The 17,991-nt window shown below is 38.0% G+C and overlaps 1 protein-coding gene across 1 annotated transcript in view; it reads left to right on the top strand.

Annotated features, from left to right (window-relative positions):
* Positions 1 to 17,991, top strand: part of PTH2R (parathyroid hormone 2 receptor) — an 83,767-nt gene that overhangs the window by 31,821 nt on the left and 33,955 nt on the right. Inside the window, exons 5-9 of the mRNA XM_043445165.1 lie at positions 687 to 784; positions 1,693 to 1,882; positions 2,810 to 2,963; positions 7,203 to 7,263; positions 14,229 to 14,295. Of these exons, the coding sequence (XP_043301100.1) occupies positions 687 to 784; positions 1,693 to 1,882; positions 2,810 to 2,963; positions 7,203 to 7,263; positions 14,229 to 14,295 (570 nt within the window). The remainder of the gene's footprint in view (positions 1 to 686; positions 785 to 1,692; positions 1,883 to 2,809; positions 2,964 to 7,202; positions 7,264 to 14,228; positions 14,296 to 17,991) is intronic.

The raw sequence follows: 17,991 nt of genomic DNA, 5'->3' as shown, positions 1-17,991 counted from the left end.
ATACAAAAGAAGAAAAAGGAATGAACTGTTGATTCATGTAATATTATCAGTGAATATCATAACAGTGTCTTGACAAAAAAGAGTGTACACTACATAATTCTAAGAAGTCTAAGAACAGTCAAGAAATATATGAAGTACATGAACAGATAAAGCCAATTTGTGATGACAGAAATTGGAACAGTAGTTAACCTGGGGGGTGGATGGTGGGTGGATTTTTGACTAGCTAGTGGCGCAAAGAAATCAGTTTGTCAAAACCCATCACACTGCTCATTTAAAATCTGCACATTTTGCTTTCATAGAAACTACAGCTTGGTAGAAAAGCGAAAGGAAACTAGAAATAATATTCCAAAAGTGATATATCCTTTTGACTAGTTTTAAAATCATCCTTCAGTGTGTTTTATTTACTCCAAATATCACGTTAGATATATAATTCCAACTAGTTAAAATGAACACTGCAAAAAATCCATGACGTGAATCTTGAAACATTGAGTTTGGCCTCACTTAAAGCAAGAAGAAATTATTTTATTATATGTTAATGTTGACTTGAATTTGGGGAGTAAAAAGAAGGCCGTAAAAATAATCTATATATTATATGAATGTGGCGACACATTGCCTGTCTTTTAAATGCATACTCTTAATTTACCTCCATCAGATATGCGTTTCTGATTAAATCTATTGCCCTGCAGCAAGAGTTCTTTGAACGCCTCTTTGTCATGTACACTATCGGATACTCTGTCTCCTTTGCATCCCTGGCCGTGGCTATTCTCATCATTGGTTACTTCAGGTGAGTAATTCTCAATCACTGCCTCCGTGAAGGTGCAGGTCTATTTCTTATTCATCAAAGACAGAGACCTCTCACAATCTGTGCCTCCAGATACTTTCCCTAAACACAAGTTTCTGAATTCAACCTCGTGTTATATTATTTGACTTTGATAAGTTATTTTTCATTAAAAATTCAGGGTTATTCTTTGTTGTTTGTTTGTTTAAAGACTTAAAGCCTCAAAGCAGTATGAAACCATTAAAACAGTGGGTCTGCATTGCAGTCTATTTTTGCTAAGTGATGCAGAGTATTGTCAAAATGAGTTAGAAAAATTTTCACTCATGATGTGAAGGCTTATTTCACTTTTTCCAAATGATTTTGGTGGCATGGGACAGAAATTCATCTTAAATAATCTCTAGATGATTCGATACCATACAGGAAGAAACAGGGGCTTCTCAGGTGGCTCAGTGGTAAAGAATATGCCTGCCAATGCAGGAGATGCGGGTTTGATCTCTGGGTTGGGAAGATCCCCTAGAGAAGGAAATGGCAACCCACTCTAGTATTCTAGCCTGGGAAATCCTATGGACAGAAGAGCCTAGTGGGCTACAGTCCATGGGGTCACATAAAAGTTGAATATGACTGAAGCAACTTAGCATGCACGCACACATAATATATTATATTATATTATAATATTACACTGTAGTATAATATTTAACACTGCATAATCTGGATAAACATGGTAGCTGATCAGGATATATTTGAAATTAATTCTCAAAAAATTATATTTTAGTTTTTGACTCCAATTGTTGCTCTTTTTGTTCAGCTTTACTATATTTCTTCTTTTGGGGGGGTAGTTTGAGCTCATTTATGTATTTTCTTTCTCCATTTCTAATTTTATTCAGATCTAAATACTAAATATTTTCTCTCTGTAGACGACTGCATTGTACCAGGAACTATATCCACATGCATTTATTTGTGTCTTTCATGCTGAGGGCTGCGAGCATCTTTGTCAAGGACAGAGTGGTCCATGCTCACATAGGAGTAAAGGAGCTGCGGTCCCTGATACTGCAGGATGACCTACAAAGCTCCATAGACGTGCCTGCTGTGGACAAATCACAATATGTAAGTGTTTTCCTCATGACCCCTTGCATGGCTCACCACTTCTAAAAGTAAGAGAAAACCTACCTGCAAAACTAGAAGCTTGGGATTTAAAAATCCAGGGGATTTAGTTCCTTTATTAGGGACCCAAAGACTTGTTCCCATGTAAGATTCCATAGTACTTGATTTTGTTCTTAGATATCATAGTGTTTTTAAGTATGTAGAATTACCCAGTCATTTAATTAATGGAGAGCATTATCACCTTGAAGCAGTATATCTGGAAATTAGGTAGAGTAGATTGATTTTCTTGATGGTGTGAATTAATGCCATAGTTATCTTTGTCCTTTTCCCTGTAATTCACTATCATCTCTGCTGATTCTAATTCTTCATTGGATTTGTGACTTGTTTAAAATAAAGGATGAAGTAGGTATGATGGTATGCCAGTTGAAGGTAGACTTCTATGAGTGAACCTAGTCAAGATTACCTGAGCTTCTCTCAGATCAGTAGAATCACCTAACCAATCCATGGATTCATAAGACACATTAAACATTTAGTGTTTTAAGCCATTTAACTTCTGGAGTATAACAAAGTCCAGAATAAAATAAATTCATGGTAGAATGATAGGTAAATTTCTTCTTTATGCTTTTCTGTACTTTCCTAATTTTCTTTGATTATCAAATATTCTTTTTTGAATAAATTGAGGAAAAGTGATTTCTTGTTACTTCTAAAGGAAAAAAAAATTATTTTAAAAATAAAATCAAGCCAGCAGTCTTAGAAATGCTATATTTAAATAACATTGTTCTGGCCTCTTTCAAAAGTCTTGGCTTCCCCATGTATAAGAGACATTAGATTCTAAAAAAGAAATGGAGGAACTGCTTTTTAGTGGTCTAATGTTGGAAACAGTATGATTAGGAATTCTAATATGGTGCCATGTTGGTTTATTTGTAACAGATTGGGTGCAAGATGGCTGTTGTGATGTTTATTTACTTCTTGGCTACAAACTACTATTGGATTTTGGTGGAAGGTCTCTATCTGCATAGTTTAATCTTTGTGGCATTCTTTTCGGACACCAAGTGCCTGTGGGGCTTCACCCTGATAGGCTGGGGTAAGGCATTTCTGTCTCCTTTCCTTTTCAAGTGGATTATGGGTTTCAGGGCTTGTGTCATGCCTGTCATCAGCATTCTTTCAGCTCTTTTCCTGAAATAATCTCTCCCCATACTATCTTTATCTTCCCTTTCTCTTTAATTATTTATTGAGGAAAATCATTAAAATCAAGTCTATGATTCTCCCAGTGGTAACAAACTTCTCACATTTAACTTAGGGTTACTATTCTTAGACCAGATTCTTGAGAGGATTCTTTGGGGGAAATACCTTGTTTGCCTTACACATTTAGAACTGCCATGCTCATCATGTCTTATGTCAGTGTCTTGATTTAACAGTAATTCCATTCTATAAATTTTGATTTTTTTGAATTTCTAATCCACCATGATGCATCTTTGATTTATAATTCTAGGTCATATGATGAGAATGCCAGAGAGGAATTTATAGAACCATCTTGGCTGTATTTAACAATACAAATTACAAGCTAATTATGTAGACTTACCATGTCTTTTGGAAGGAAATAAATAGAGTTACTTTTGGCATAAGTAATTAAAAAAAAAAAGATTCAACTCACATTCCAAAATGCCTTTTCAGTCCTAGAGGGATTACTGAACCAGACACTAGCTCAATGTGATATGGAGAAAGAATGTTGTTTGTTTGTTATAGTTTAAGAGAAATTAAAGCTCATTTGTGGTTACAATTAAGAAGTCTCAAGATTAACAACTGCTACTTTAATTTGTAGATGATCAGGTGGTCAGCAGAGGGAAAAAAATAACTAAGTGGCTCAAGATTAAATTTGAAGGTTTTTTCCCCCCCTCCAAAATAAGAAAGTTTTTTGCCTGGTTTGCCTTGACATTGTCTTAACATTTGAAAATGTAAAGTAAAGGATATTGAATTTCCTGTTAGTTAATAACCTTTAAGAAGACAAAGGGTCAATTTACTGTCACCCTTTATTTATTATGAAATACTAATTATTGTGAATAAAATTTTATTTCTGAAAGCAGTTTGGTTTTAAGCTGTTCCTTATCTTTGACTACCAGTTACTAAAATAAAAAAGAGATACATTTAATATTTTGGGGGGTACTTTGGTAATTTTCTCAACAGTTTTTGGTAGTTTGCCTTCAAATCAAAATTATGTCTGGGTGCTCACATCATTAGTAGATGTTGCTAAAGTTATTGATAGAAAATTCAACAGTGACTTTGAGTTTGATTTAATTTTTTTGGCTTGCTATGACATTGGTCACACTAGTAATAAGCTTGTTTTTTCTTTATCTACGAATTGGTTTGATAGTCAGCTGCTCAGTCCCCTATCAACTCTTGTTTGGGCTGATTCACTCAGTTTGTTACTTCATAAAATCAGGGGTTTGTCTCACTGAAACCCAGGAAGTGTTAGTGGCTCTAGTTGTGTCCAGCTCTTTGCAACCCCATGAACTGTAGCCCACCAGGTTCCTCTGTTCACGGGATTTTCAAGGCAAGAATACTGGAGTGGGTTGCCACTCCCTTCTCCAGGGGATCTTTCCGACCCAGGAATTAAACCCAAGTCTTTAGCTTGTCCTGCATTGCAGGCAGATTCTTTACCATCTGAGCCACAAGGGAAGCTCTGAAACCCAGGAAACTAGTTTTCAAATCTTTCTATGAAAAAGAAAATTAAAAAAAAAAAGTAGTTAGGATTCTGGTGAGCATCTATACAAGTCTTAGTTTCTTACCTTCCTTTAAAACTTATATTAATTTCCCCAGAAACATTTTGGCATAGGAGTGACAACTATAGTAAGATAACCATCACAACTTGAAATCTTCATTTCATTGAATGGTTTAATAACATGCATGAAAGCAAGTAGGATTTACATGAAAGCTCACTTTTATAAATCGTATTACATGCAATATTATGCTCACTTAATTAACCATGATTTAAAACAGTAACAACTAATCTTTTTCTATGTTGTATATTACGTCTCTAGTACTTATTTATCTTATTACTGGAAGTTTGTACCTTTTGTTGTACTTATTATTGAAAGTTTGTACTTTTTCACTGACCCCTCTTAAATATATAATTAAATGTAATTTTAAAATGTGCAGTTGGAGTCAAGAATAAAGTGCCTTATTTATGAGAAAATTGAGGCAGGGATAAGAAAAATTAAGGCTACGACTGGTTGAAAGAATAGAAACATAGTTATCATTAGGATTTGCTTTTGCTTCTCTGTACATCTTGTTTTGTGATAAAGATGTACAAAAACAGTCATTTTAAATATCAGTCTTCAATTTACAAAGGCAGATACGGCATTGTTCCTCTTTAGATGGTAATTTCCTTCCTTGCCAATTTATTATTAAGAACCAGCAAAATCAATGTAAATAAATGCAGCTCCACACATCATTACAGTGTGAGTAATAAAGTGCTGAGTTTTACCTACCTAGAGAGAGCCTAAAGTTATAATTATGTCTAAACAAGATTTAGACCCAAAGTAATGTACAAGATAGAAAAAAGTTTTCAATCTTGCTTCTTTATCCTTATCGAATGTGGTAATTTACCTCTGTATTAGCAGCCATTCTTAATTTTCACCTGTCAGATGAGATGCCAGAATGTATGTATTATCATATAAAAAGCACTTAACTTTGGGGATTCCCTAGTAGCTCAGCTGGTAAAGAATCTGCCTGCAATGCAGGAGACCCTGGTTCAATTCCTCGGTTGGGAAGATCCCCTGGAGGAGGGCATGGCAACCCAGTCTAGTGTTCTTGCCTGGAGAATCCCCATGGGCAGAGAAGCCTGGTGGGCTACAGTCCATGGGGTCTCAAAGAGTCAGACACAGCTAAGCGCAGCCCAGCACACGGAAGCTTCCCTGGTGGTCAGATGGTAGAGAATCTGCCTGCAATGCCGGAGCCTGAGGGCTCAATCCCTGGGTCACGGACGTTCCCTGGAGAAGGGAATGGCAGTTTACTCCAGTATTCTTGCCTGGAAGAGTTCCATGGACAGAGGAGCCTGGTGGGCTACAGTCCATGGGGTCCCAAAGAGTGGGATATGACTGAGGGACTAACACTTTCACTTTCATTTTGACAAAAATTTCCTAAAACATAGAATTTGAGCAGATTTTTTAAAAGAGGGAGTTATATAAAAACAACAAATAAAACTGGAATGTAGAGTTATAAAATTAAACAGCCACACAGGCAGACTGAGGTTAAATTCAACTAGATCACTAAGAAAACCAAAGAAATTCCCTACTGTGGGATATCACCTTATTTTAACTTTTCTGAAATTTTTCATCTACTTCTATTTTAATGTTCCTTTGCTTAGAAAAGATATCTGAAAAATTACAAATGTGTTTTTTAACAGGTGAAAAATGTTGTTAAAAGTGTTCTGAGTTAAATTTTTTTCTCTCTTTGTAAGGTGCTTCCTGTGGCCTTTCTTTCCTTTTTTTTAAAACTTCTTTCTAAAAGGTCACATATCCATTAAATCCTTTGATCTATTGCAGAGTTCTACAAAAGTATGGTTTGTGTTTCTTTTGTGATGTCAGAGTCTAACTGAGTATAGCATGAACTGAACAGTCCATCTTTACTGGAAGCAAAGACTCATGGAAAGTCAGTATAATTAATAGATTTGACGTTGCAAGCTTATAGGTGATTGTTATTTATGAAAGACAAACATGTCATGCTCAAATCATCAAGCTAACATAGCACCATTCTTTGGTAAGTTTTCAGTACCTGCAAATGCTTCTGTCTGGAACCAATATGAACAAAAAAGAAGAGGCTAAACTGATCAAAACATCCTAATTTTGTAACTTTCAGTGTAGCCTCGCTATGCCTTCCACCTTTAGAATGAGAAAATTCGAATTTTTAAAAACAGTAGCCTTCCTGTCACTTCTCCTGAGTCCCTCTTGTTGCTTCACGCTTCTTGGAAAGCATGTGGCTGTTGGAGTGGCAAGAGGTGAAGTTCTATGCACCGACCACTGCCTGTCTTTGACTCCAGGGACTTCAGTCCCCTCCTTACATAGCTTAACCTTATACCCCTCAAATGAAAATAGGGCCAATCTTCTTCAGACCTTTGGGAACAAGTAACATTAGTGTACCAGCTCTCTTCTCAAACGGACAAGATGAAAATTAAGTGGAATTTTTTTGTTCACATAGTAACATTTTTCATGTCCAATTTTTCTCTCTCACCTTTTAATAGTATATTTTTTTGTGTGATGAATATAAGAAAAAGATACCTTAATCCTGGAACAAACATTGCCTCTGAATCCTCTTCTGATTGCAGGGTTCCCGGCGGCATTTGTGACAGTCTGGGCTGTAGCACGAGCAACTCTGGCTGATGCAAGGTGGGTGAAAAAGAGGTAAAGCAAGAGCCTCAGACTTTCTCAAGGCTGGCTTCCTGCTTGGAGTTCACACCGGCGGCTGTTCTCGATGACATTGCCCTTTAGGGATTACCCTGTAGCCTCTCATACATTACCAGCCAGCTATCCATTCCAGAGTCATGGGACAGAAGGACTCACAGACCCAGTTGGCATGCTTGAACCCCATGGTTTATGAAATCAGTTTGAAACATACCACGAGAAGCTGGGGGAAAGAGATGGGTTAGTTAACATACTTAGGATGTCATGCACACAGGTGAAAGGACCGCACTGCCTGAGTCCTGGGCTAGGCAATATTCTTTTCTCTTACTGTCCGCCACATCAGCATTCCCTACTGATGGTGTGGTTACGAGGGCCAGAAGCAAGGTTGCAGCAAGGAGACCCACAGACAGACGGTGCCCTGGGCCAGGGACACACACTTGCTGTCTCAGAGAGATGTAAGGGCAAGTTTATGCGGCCATGGCGCTAACTTGCCATGTAGCCTACTCAGCAGCCCTAGGTTTTACTTGCATTCTTTGGGCAAAAGATATGTGGCCATGAGTTCCACCTATTGTGCTTAATTAAGACATCAAGAATATCAAGGACTTCCTGTGTATCAAGGGATAGTTTGTGTCTCATATATTTGGTGAACTGTGGATATTTAGTGCTCAGTTGCCCTAAATATCTAGTACCTATGCTTAACACACACGTGTTCTACTTACTACTTACATATATGTGATGTCAAGTATAGGTTTAATCCACCTCTTTGTATTCTTGTCTTGCATAGCATAGGTAAATATATTAAAATGATAAAACAAGTGCACATTAGAAGTGGAATCCATCCTAGGGAATCACTAGCCTCCCAGTTGCCTGTTTCTCTTTTGATGCTACATGACGCATGGATGCTGAAACATTCATTGCTTCATATTATTTCTATTTTTAGTGATGATGAGTCAAAGAAAGGAAAGGAGAACATAGAGAAATATTCAGTGCCTGCTCTTTGCTTTCACTGTCAAACTTATTGCTTGGACTGAATGTATCTCCCCCAAATTCACACGTGGGAAACCCCAACCCCCAATGTGGCTGTGTTTGGAGATAGTGCCCGTAAGGAGGTAATTAAGGTTAAATGAAGTCCTGAGGGTAGGATTCTGATATAACAGGATTAGTGTCTTCGTGAGAAGAGAAACCAGAGGGTGCCTTCTCTCTCTGCGTGTACATAAAGTGAACGTCTTATGAGCACACAGCAAGATGATGTCAGGGATACTGGTTAGTGGTTAGGTAACAGGGTGATGTTTTGGGAATCTTAATTACCAGTCTTCTGGTTTTAACCAGCCCGGGGTCTACATGCTTGTAGTCAGCATGTAGTCAACGTCCTCCACTGGGCTGGTGCTTAATTTCTGCAGAACAGTGCAAAGTTATGCATTAGATCATTATCTATATTTCTTCAGGAGAAACTAGGTGTCCTGCAACTCTGTTCATGTTGTTACTACTTTTCTTGCTTGACTGCTTTTCCTTGGTTTCTGCATTTTCTCACTTCCTTAGTTAGTAACTGTTCGAGTCTGCTCTTTGAAACTTGGGGAAGCCCTTGAAGACTGTCAACTAAAAAATATAGTCACAACCTGAAAGTAGAATTATTTCGTTTGGTGTGCATGTTTAGAACTCAGAGCCCGGGAGACAGTATCTCAGTAGCTCTGAGAAAACTGCTCCAAGGAGGCAGGAGGAGGGAGTTAGGCTTTATACAAGTTTGTAACAAAGGGAGTAGGCAGTCTGAACATCAAAGGTTCGATATCAAGTTAAGGAATTTAGCATTCTATGTATGGGAAGATGCAAGCCTCTGGGCTCACTGAGTTCATTCTTTTCATAGGCAGCTCAGCTCTCTGGTGCCAAATCCTATTTCTGTGTTCACCTTTAGGACTGGCAGGTGGCTGTTTCTTGCATTCCCCCAGTTTCTCAGCAAGGAGGGAGGCGGGTAAAGGGGGAGGTGGCAGTTTTGGGAGCCCTCATTCACATTTGGAGACCAGGCTGTGACGTTTCTTGTTTGATATGGCAGGAGATATTTTCATTTCACAAGGCTAAAGCTTTTTCCCAAATAATAAGTGGGAATGTGGAAGGGCTTATACCCAGAAGGATCCTGCAGGGTTTCATTTTTACTTACCTGTGTCTCTTTTTGCTATTTGGATTTGCTGACACTTGGGAGTTAATGAGGGCTTCCCAGGTGGTGCTAGTGGAAAGGAACCAGCCTGCCAATGCAGGAGACCTGGGGTTTGATCCCTGGGTTGGAAAGATCCCCTGGAGAAGGAAATGGCAGCCTACTCCAATATTCTTGTCTGGAGAATCCCATGGATCGAAGAGCCTGGCAGGGTACAGTCCATGGGGCCACAAAGAGTTGGACATGATCGAAGTGTCTTAACATGCACATGGGGGTTCATGTTATCTACATTGTTATCATTATTGTTATATTTACACAGCAATATTGGAAATCTCAAAGAAAACCTAAAGACTTGCTGTTTGATTTCTTGAAGGAGAGAGGGAGGTTGAGTCAGTAGAGGTACTAAATAATGCTAAATAATTTTACCCTGAGATATGTAACCAAATCACTCAGATTTGGAATTTTAGAGAAGGTAGAACCAAAGGCATTGTTTCATCCAGTCCTCACTTGTGAGAGATGAATAGAATGAGACCTGATGGCCTATACATATCCTGGAGCACTTCGATTCATTCCTCCGTTCCGTAGCTCTTCCAGGCCTTGAGCATGGAAAGAAAGCAAATATATTCATAGTACATTATATATTGAATTAAATAGGTAGTTTCCTTAGTTATCTTACATTTTTTCTTAAAAATTATAAACTAGGTATTAAGTTATTAATAATCATAAATCTTTTGCTGAAAAAATAGGAAATATGAGTTTATTATTTTGAGAAAAAATCCATTAGGTGCATAATACTTGCAAAACTACAACTGATACTAAATATTGCTCTAAAACAGATGAATTAATATAAAAATATTAACTATAAGTTAGATCATATGACTCCTCTGCATAACATATTTATTCTTACCTTACCTTAGAATAAAATCTTGAATTCTATAGTGCTCTGATCTGAGTATGATAATTGGGTTAAGAGGTCATTTTACATTTATTTTGCATAGAAAATAAAACTGTATTATCACATTCATGGCATAATTTCATAATTGCCTGATTTGATTTCTCATGAAATTCAGCTTGTCTAAGATAAAAAGATCTTCAGATTTTCTTGAGTGCCATCTAACCTACGTATAGTGTCATGTCGCAAAGTTCAGGTGGAGAGAGCAGACTGGGAGCATCTCCAAAGGCCAGATAGGGTCCTGGTTCATGTCTCTTACACTTGAGATTTATCTTTTTCTGATCTGGCCTTTCAAAGCTAGAACTCTTATTTTCTCTGTATCTTGGACATTTAGAAATAAGCAGATAAGACCCAGTTTTAGAAGGTGCTCTAAACTGTTGAATATACAAAAAGTTTCTTCCAGTTCTAAAGTTCTAGCGAAGTGTTGACTAAGGTAGGGTAAGATAACTGGGTCCTGTAGTTTGTCGTTGTTCGGTTGCTCAGTCATGTCCGACTCTTTGTGACTGCAGCATGCCAGGCTTCTGTGTCTTTCACCCAGAGCTAGCTCAAACTCATGTCCATTGAGTTGGTGATGCCATCCAACCATCTCGTTCTTTGTTGTCCCCTTCTCCTCCTGCCTTCAATCTTCCCCAGCATCAGGGTCTTTCTCAATGAGTCAGCTCTTTGCATCAGGTAGGTGGCCAAAGTATTGGAGCTTTAGTTTCAGCATCAGTCCTTCCAATGAATATTCAGGGTTGATTTCCTTTAAGAAATTTCCTGCAGTTTAGATTGCACAAATGACTTAAAGAGTGAATAATTTTGTTTCTCTTTCTTTTTAACTTACAAAAGCAAAAACACCTTATGAGATACCTTATTACTGTCTCCCTGCTCACTCAAAGGAGATAAGAGATGCCAGTAGGAGCATTAAGGCTTGCAGTGGAAAGGACCAAGAAATGTTACACTCTGTAATTCTTGGGAAATCTGCATGGCTTTGAGGTTACTTCGCTTCCTCTTCTCTTATCAGAGTGTGAGTGTTGGAGACAATACAGTATTCCAATAGGGGATCCCTCTGGCAGAACGATGCATTTCCTGCTCCCAGCTTGGCTGCAGAAGGACCTGCTTCCCTGTCTATGCTCTCCTATTCAAGATGACCGTGTTTCATGCTCTACCATTCAGAATTACATATTTACTGACATTTATTCCTGCATGTCCTAGGGTGTTAAAATTCATTTAAAAAAATCTGAACAGAGGGTAGTTTCTTGGCCATGTTCACAAACACAGGGTGAGCTGGGTCATTGAATAATTAATGAAAAACAAGAATCAATAGCATTTCCTTTAAAAAAAAATCTGAAACCTCAGTTGCCTCTTATCAAGGGCAAATTTAAAACTTTGACACTGAAAATGATCAAAGTCAAGTTTTTCTTGTTCTTAGAAGTAGCTGATTTGACCTACTTCCAGATACGACTATTTTGTAGAGCTGAAATTGTGTAATTGATTTCCAGTGTGTTAGGAGACATCACAATGAAATGTCATTATGGCAAAAAGAAAGAGGGTTATGAAGATATTACCAAATGTCAAAGCTGAAAAGAGAATTTATGAAATCCAAGAGTCTCATAGCTCGTGAATCAATGTTCAATTTATATTCTCACAATATGTGCCACTTTCCTTACAGTAGGAAGCCTTTTTAGGGTAGTGTGATAGACGTTTTGCATTACTCCATAACACTATCTTTTTCTTGTCTGGCTGGACAATGTGGAAAATAGGTGCATGCAGATAATATTGGGCAGTGTTCAATACTGTGTAAACAAGTAATGTATGCAAGTTACTTGTGTAAACAAGTAATGTATGTTTGATGTCCATTCTGATTCAGTCTTCAAGCCCATTGATTTTGCTGATTTCAGTGTGGCTGGATCAGAATTACACTTTGGTGTAGGAATTTGGTTGATTTAGCTGGGTACCTCCTTCCAGTGGAATGCTGGGCTACTGAGCTCTCTCAGTACTGATATGGAAAGAAATTAAAGATATGCTATAAAGAGGAAAAGGCAAATTACAAAACAGAATGTACATTGCATTTCTGTAAGATGGGGAAAATAAGATTATAATATCTGTATGTGTTTGTATATGCACAACAAAATACTGCAAGCGTGCACAATAAAGTAATTAAAGATGTTAACCTGTAAGCAGAAGCTCAAGGTCAGAGGTAGACAGGAAGATGGGGAGGACTGAAATGTCTTTTTATATAGGTTGATTTTTGAAATGAGAATATATTGCTTACATAAAAAATTAAAATTTTTGTTATTATATGTGTGCTGAAAATGTTTTCCTTTCAAGAAATAGTTGAAATAGCTTTTTATTATCCATAATTTGTTCATTAATTTAAAAGTAACTTCTTAATATAAGTTTATCATCTAGAATAAAAAAATTGTCATTATATCACTAAAATTTCTTCATAAGATTTTATTTACTAATGCTACAATCAATGTTAGGTCTAAGGAGAAAGAAACTGAAGGCTTTTGTTTATGTATCTTTAATTTTAAAAAACTGTTTAAAGTGCTATGTTAAAGTTTCAAGTGGAACTAGTTTTTCTCAACTCTGTTCCATTTATTCTAGTGTAAGACCTTTACCACAAACCAGATTGGGTGAAGTTCAACTTACTTTGAATTCAATTAATTCAAAACATGATTATTGGCTACCTAGATCCTGTGTATGTTCTAGGCACTTATAACAGAAAACAAAAACAACAGCAATCCCTACCTATCTAAACTTAAATTCTAGTTGGAGCGAGCAGGAAGCAGAAAATAAGTATAGCAAATAGGTAAATTATATACTGGTGGCTCGGATGGTAAAGAATTTGCTTGCAATGCAGGAGACCTGGGTTCAATTCCTGGGTCAGGAAGATCCAAGATCCTTGGAAAAGGGAATGCCAACCCACTCCAGTATTCTTGCATGGAGAATTCCATGGACAGAGGAGCCTGGTGATCTACACAGTCTGCAGGGTTGCAAAGAGTCAGACACAGCTGAGCAACTAATGCATTTTTATTAATACTGTAAAAAAATAACTCTTAAAAAAAGAAGATAAAAGTCATGATGTTATACAAATATGAAATGACTACCTGTAGAGATTTTTTGACTAACTGATTAGTAAGCTAACCAGTAAGCTTAGCTTAGTAACCAGTAAGCTATTATAACTGGTTCGAAGGAGAAATAAAAGAATCACATGTTTATATTTAGTACTGTGAATGCTGAAATGATTTTACAAATAAATGTAAACACTGGTCAATATTCACAGATCACTAGTCACTTACATTTCACCAAACAGCTAATTTTCCTTTCTAGGGATAAAAATCATTTGTATTCAGTTTTCTTCTACATTCCTATTAACAAGGATCATTTGCGTTATTGTTAGTTTTATGTTGCATGTCTATGGATAAGAATGTATTAATGTCAGTGTTTTGCAGCCAATGGAGTGAATTCTGAAAATGGGAGGACTTTCTCTATCACCTATTAAACTCTGTTTAACTGTTATGGCTCATTCCAGTGATAACAAAAGTAAAGAGTCAATGGTACCACATTTAGAAGACTAAGTTTTTGTGGCTTTAGAAACATAGTTTTGACTCTTGTTATATAAATAATACACCACTATTTATAATACTTATCCCCAAAGGGTAGCTAATAGTATAGAAAGCAGGACTCACTACATTTTTTCCCCACTGGGAGTTTTAGGAGCTTTTTGTAAAATTTTTTTTTTGGTCTACCTGTTTCTTAATCACAATCCTGGGTATGGAGTTTCTGGTAAAACTTAAAATGCTATTTAATTCTTATTGCTTATTTGCTTTGCCAGTCTATTCATGGAGGTTCTTTTTCATGTCTCAGATGCTGGGAACTTAGTGCTGGAGACATCAAGTGGATTTACCAAGCCCCAATATTAGCTGCTATCGGGGTAAGTTTAAAAGCCTGTATAGTTTTTAAAAAAGAAAAACAAGATGCGTAATTAAACTTCTGCTAAAATCCAGAGAAAATTTGTTGGCCACTTTGTTTATAAAATATATTATATAACCTCATGTTATATAATAGCTATTGAGAAAGTCTGGGTTGGGAATTAGATCCTTATTCCTGGCTAACACTGAGATCCGTGAAGAAAGCACATACCCTCCCTTTAATCTGCTAGCACATAGGAAAAATTCTGGGACTTCAAAATATCTATGAGCATTTACAGGTTCAAGCAGTTGGGAGGTCTTCAAACTCTTCTCTTTTTCAGTCATTATTTTATAATGTTCTGATCACCTGGTAATAGGTCAGGAGGAGAGGTCAAGATGGAATAGCAAGAGAACAAGAATTGTAGAGAGGGAAATAGGAGAGTATAATTTATTATAACGCATTGTCTAAAGCTTTTATTTGACATACTTTCCCAAAGGAGTTAAGAGAATTCCACACTGACGTGTATCCTCTAATAGGTAATAAGAAAAAGACTAGACTTGGCAATCATATTGCATGGGACCATATCTGCCTGTAATATTTCAAGTGTATATTACAGTTGATTTTGGTCTGAAGGCTTGTCATTTGTTTGCAGATTTTGTGTGTGTCAGTTGCTCAGTTGTGTCTGACTCTTTGTGACTCTGTGAACTGTAGCCTGCCAGGCTCCTCTGTCCATGGGGATTCTCCAGGCAAGAATACTGGAGTGGGTTGCCATGCCCTCCTTCAGGGGATCTTCCCAACCCAGGGATTAAACCTGCATCTCTTACATCTCTTGCATTGGCAGGCAGGTTCTTTACCCACTAAGCCACCTTACTCACATCACCAAACGGACGAGAAGTTTACATGCTGAGTTTTCTAGATTGCAATGTGAAACAGTTAAGTTAGGTGATTATGACTGAGGGAGTTAAAAGTCGTCCAGTTCTATTTGATTCTGTGACCCCATGGACTGTAGCCCACCAGGCTCCTCTGTCCCTGGGATTTTACAGGTGAGAATGCTGCAGAAACCAGTAATCCAGAAACCAAGCACCACACTTGGAGAGTTGGAGAACCCATGTTTATTATGCTGGCGGGCCCAAAGGAGTTAACACTCTAAGCTCTGAGCCCCAAACAAAGGGATTTTATGGACAGACTATAGTGGGCAACACTAGCTGTTAATAGACTGATTTAAACTAAAGGGTTTTGTGCGTGGGAACAGCAGTTAAGATGGGGAGGGGAATGCCTGACCTTTACACGGACAGGCATGATTAAGCAGGTTTGCAGGGGCGGGCCAGTTGCAAACAGTAGGATGAGGGTGAGTGAGATAAGCTCCAGTTCCTAGTATTGTAAGTTCCCACTTTCTGAGACTATGTGACCTATGTGATCCAGACTTCGCAAGGAGCAAGCTGAGTTACAGAGGCAGAAGGAGCAGGAGGTTATGTAAAATTTTAACTTTTCCTCTTCAAGAATATTGGAGTGGGTTGCCATTCCCTTCTCTAGCCGATCTTCCTGACCAGGGATCGAATCTGCGTCTCCTGCTAATGTCTCCTGCATTGGCAGGTGGCTTCTTTACCACTAGCGCCACCTGGGAAGCCCCTAGGTGATTACAGAGATTCTGAAAGATTCACCATTGGTTAAAGGGAACCAGAAATGACGGTACAGTCAATAAATTTTGAAGGAAACTTGAGTGGGATGTCATTTTCATCTTCTAGAACTAAAATTACACAGATCAAAAATTCTTAAATCTTTTTTCCATATTAGAACATCCATTTAATTTCAAAAATCAGAGAAGAGATTCACAAGCACCTTTCTATTCACTTGAGGTTACCTTTTTGTTTCTTTATTACAATTCAGGGTTATCTCAATTCCTTTTAAGGTTTCCTCATTTTATGGTGGAAACAGCCTGAATGGGAAGAGATGCTCCTAGAGCCCAGGTCTCAGCTCCTGGAGTGCAGTGCTCCTTCTTCTGAGCTCTTCTGAAGCCTGAAAGATGATGCTAATAATAACAACATACATAGCCAAGAGCTTACCACCACTGGGCACTGTTTTATACACTTTATTTACATTGATTGCATTGATTTACATTGATCTAATCTTACCAATAACTCTAAATGAGGAAACTGCCCTAGGTCACTCAGCTAGTAAGTGGCGGAGCTCGGATTTGAACATCGGGGCCAGCGTCCCTAACTAGGGAGCTCCGTACACTTATGATGAAAGCCAGCACTCTTGATAGTTCAGAGAAGACCCTGTCCTTCATGCCCACACTCCTTTATGTGCCTGCCTTTGCCTCGTTGTTTCCCTTTCGGTTCCTTGAACTTTTCTATGTCTGCCCCTCTCAGGAGGGTTCTTCATTTTGCACTATACACCTGGAAGGCTGGGATATGCTGCCTTCTACTCCTCACTGTAAATGTCACTTCTCCATTGTGGCCTCCCTTATGGTCTCCAACTAAATTAGTTCACCTGTTATAACCCGAGGGCTTGCCTGGTGGCTCAGTGGTAAAGAATCTGCCTCAATGTAGGAGATCTGGGTTCAATCCCTGGGTCGGGTAGATCCCCTGGAGGAGGGCATGGCAACCCACTCCAGTACTCTTGCCTGGAGAATCCCATGGATAGAGGAGCCTGGCAGGCTGCAGCCCATAGGGTTGCACAGAGTCGGACATGACTGAAGCGATTTAGCAGTAGCAGTATTATATCCTGCAGAGCCTGGTGAGGTTTTTCCTTTTCAAGATCATCATCTAGTATAATGCTTTGGATTATTTGTTGAATGCTTTTCTTGCCCACTAAACTGCAAGGTTTATGTGAATAAGAACCATATTTTTCTCCATGTCTATATTCTAATGCCCAGCAATTTGCCTGAAATGGAGTGGCCACTCCATAAACACTTGCTGAAAAAATAAAACTTGTGTACAAAGTAAATAATCTGCAGAAACAGTAAGAAGTAAGAAGTGAAATAAGAGCACAAAGCCAGTATAATTGCAGAACTTTTGAGTTCATTTCACACAATCTTTTTATTTTCTTAAAAAGGAAACTAAAGTCCACACACATAAAGGTCACACAGCCAGTGTGACAAAACAAAGACTATAACCTGCATTTTTGGACCATGTTTTTTTCACTTACATATCCAAAGCATATAAAAATCTTTCTCAAAATTATGGGGAAATAATCTTTTTATTCTTATGGCTGCATTTATAGTTTTTTATATGTTAAATTTAGGGTAAAATTTTGTTTTTTAGTCTTGCATTGCACATAGTATGAATGAGAATTCATAGGTTCTGACTTGAAGAAGTCATATCAAGAGAATTGAATTTTAGAGAGAATTACAGACTTGAGTACAAGTTTGGAAGAAACCACTTGATTTTGGACTCATGAAATCTAAAACTGTTGTTGATCAGTCACTCAGTTGTGTCCAACTCTTTGTGACGCCATGGACTGCAGCATGCCAGGCTTCCCTGTCCTTCACCATCTCCCAGAGTTTGCTCAAACTCTTCTCTATTGAGTCGGTGATGTAATCCAACCATCTCATCCTTTGTCATCCCCTTCTCCTCCTGCCTCTATCTTTACCAGAATCAGGGTCTTTTCTAATAAGTTGGCTCTTCACGTCAGGTGGCCAAAGTGGAGCTTCAGCTTCAGCACCAGTTCTTCCAAAGAATATTCAGGACTGATCTCCTTTAGGATGGACTGGTTG

Source organism: Cervus canadensis, chromosome 24 (assembly GCF_019320065.1).
Source record: "Cervus canadensis isolate Bull #8, Minnesota chromosome 24, ASM1932006v1, whole genome shotgun sequence".
Classification (NCBI taxonomy): domain Eukaryota; kingdom Metazoa; phylum Chordata; class Mammalia; order Artiodactyla; family Cervidae; genus Cervus; species Cervus canadensis.
The sequence above is the reverse complement of the archived record's forward strand: the minus strand, read 5'-3'. Positions and strand labels throughout refer to the sequence as shown.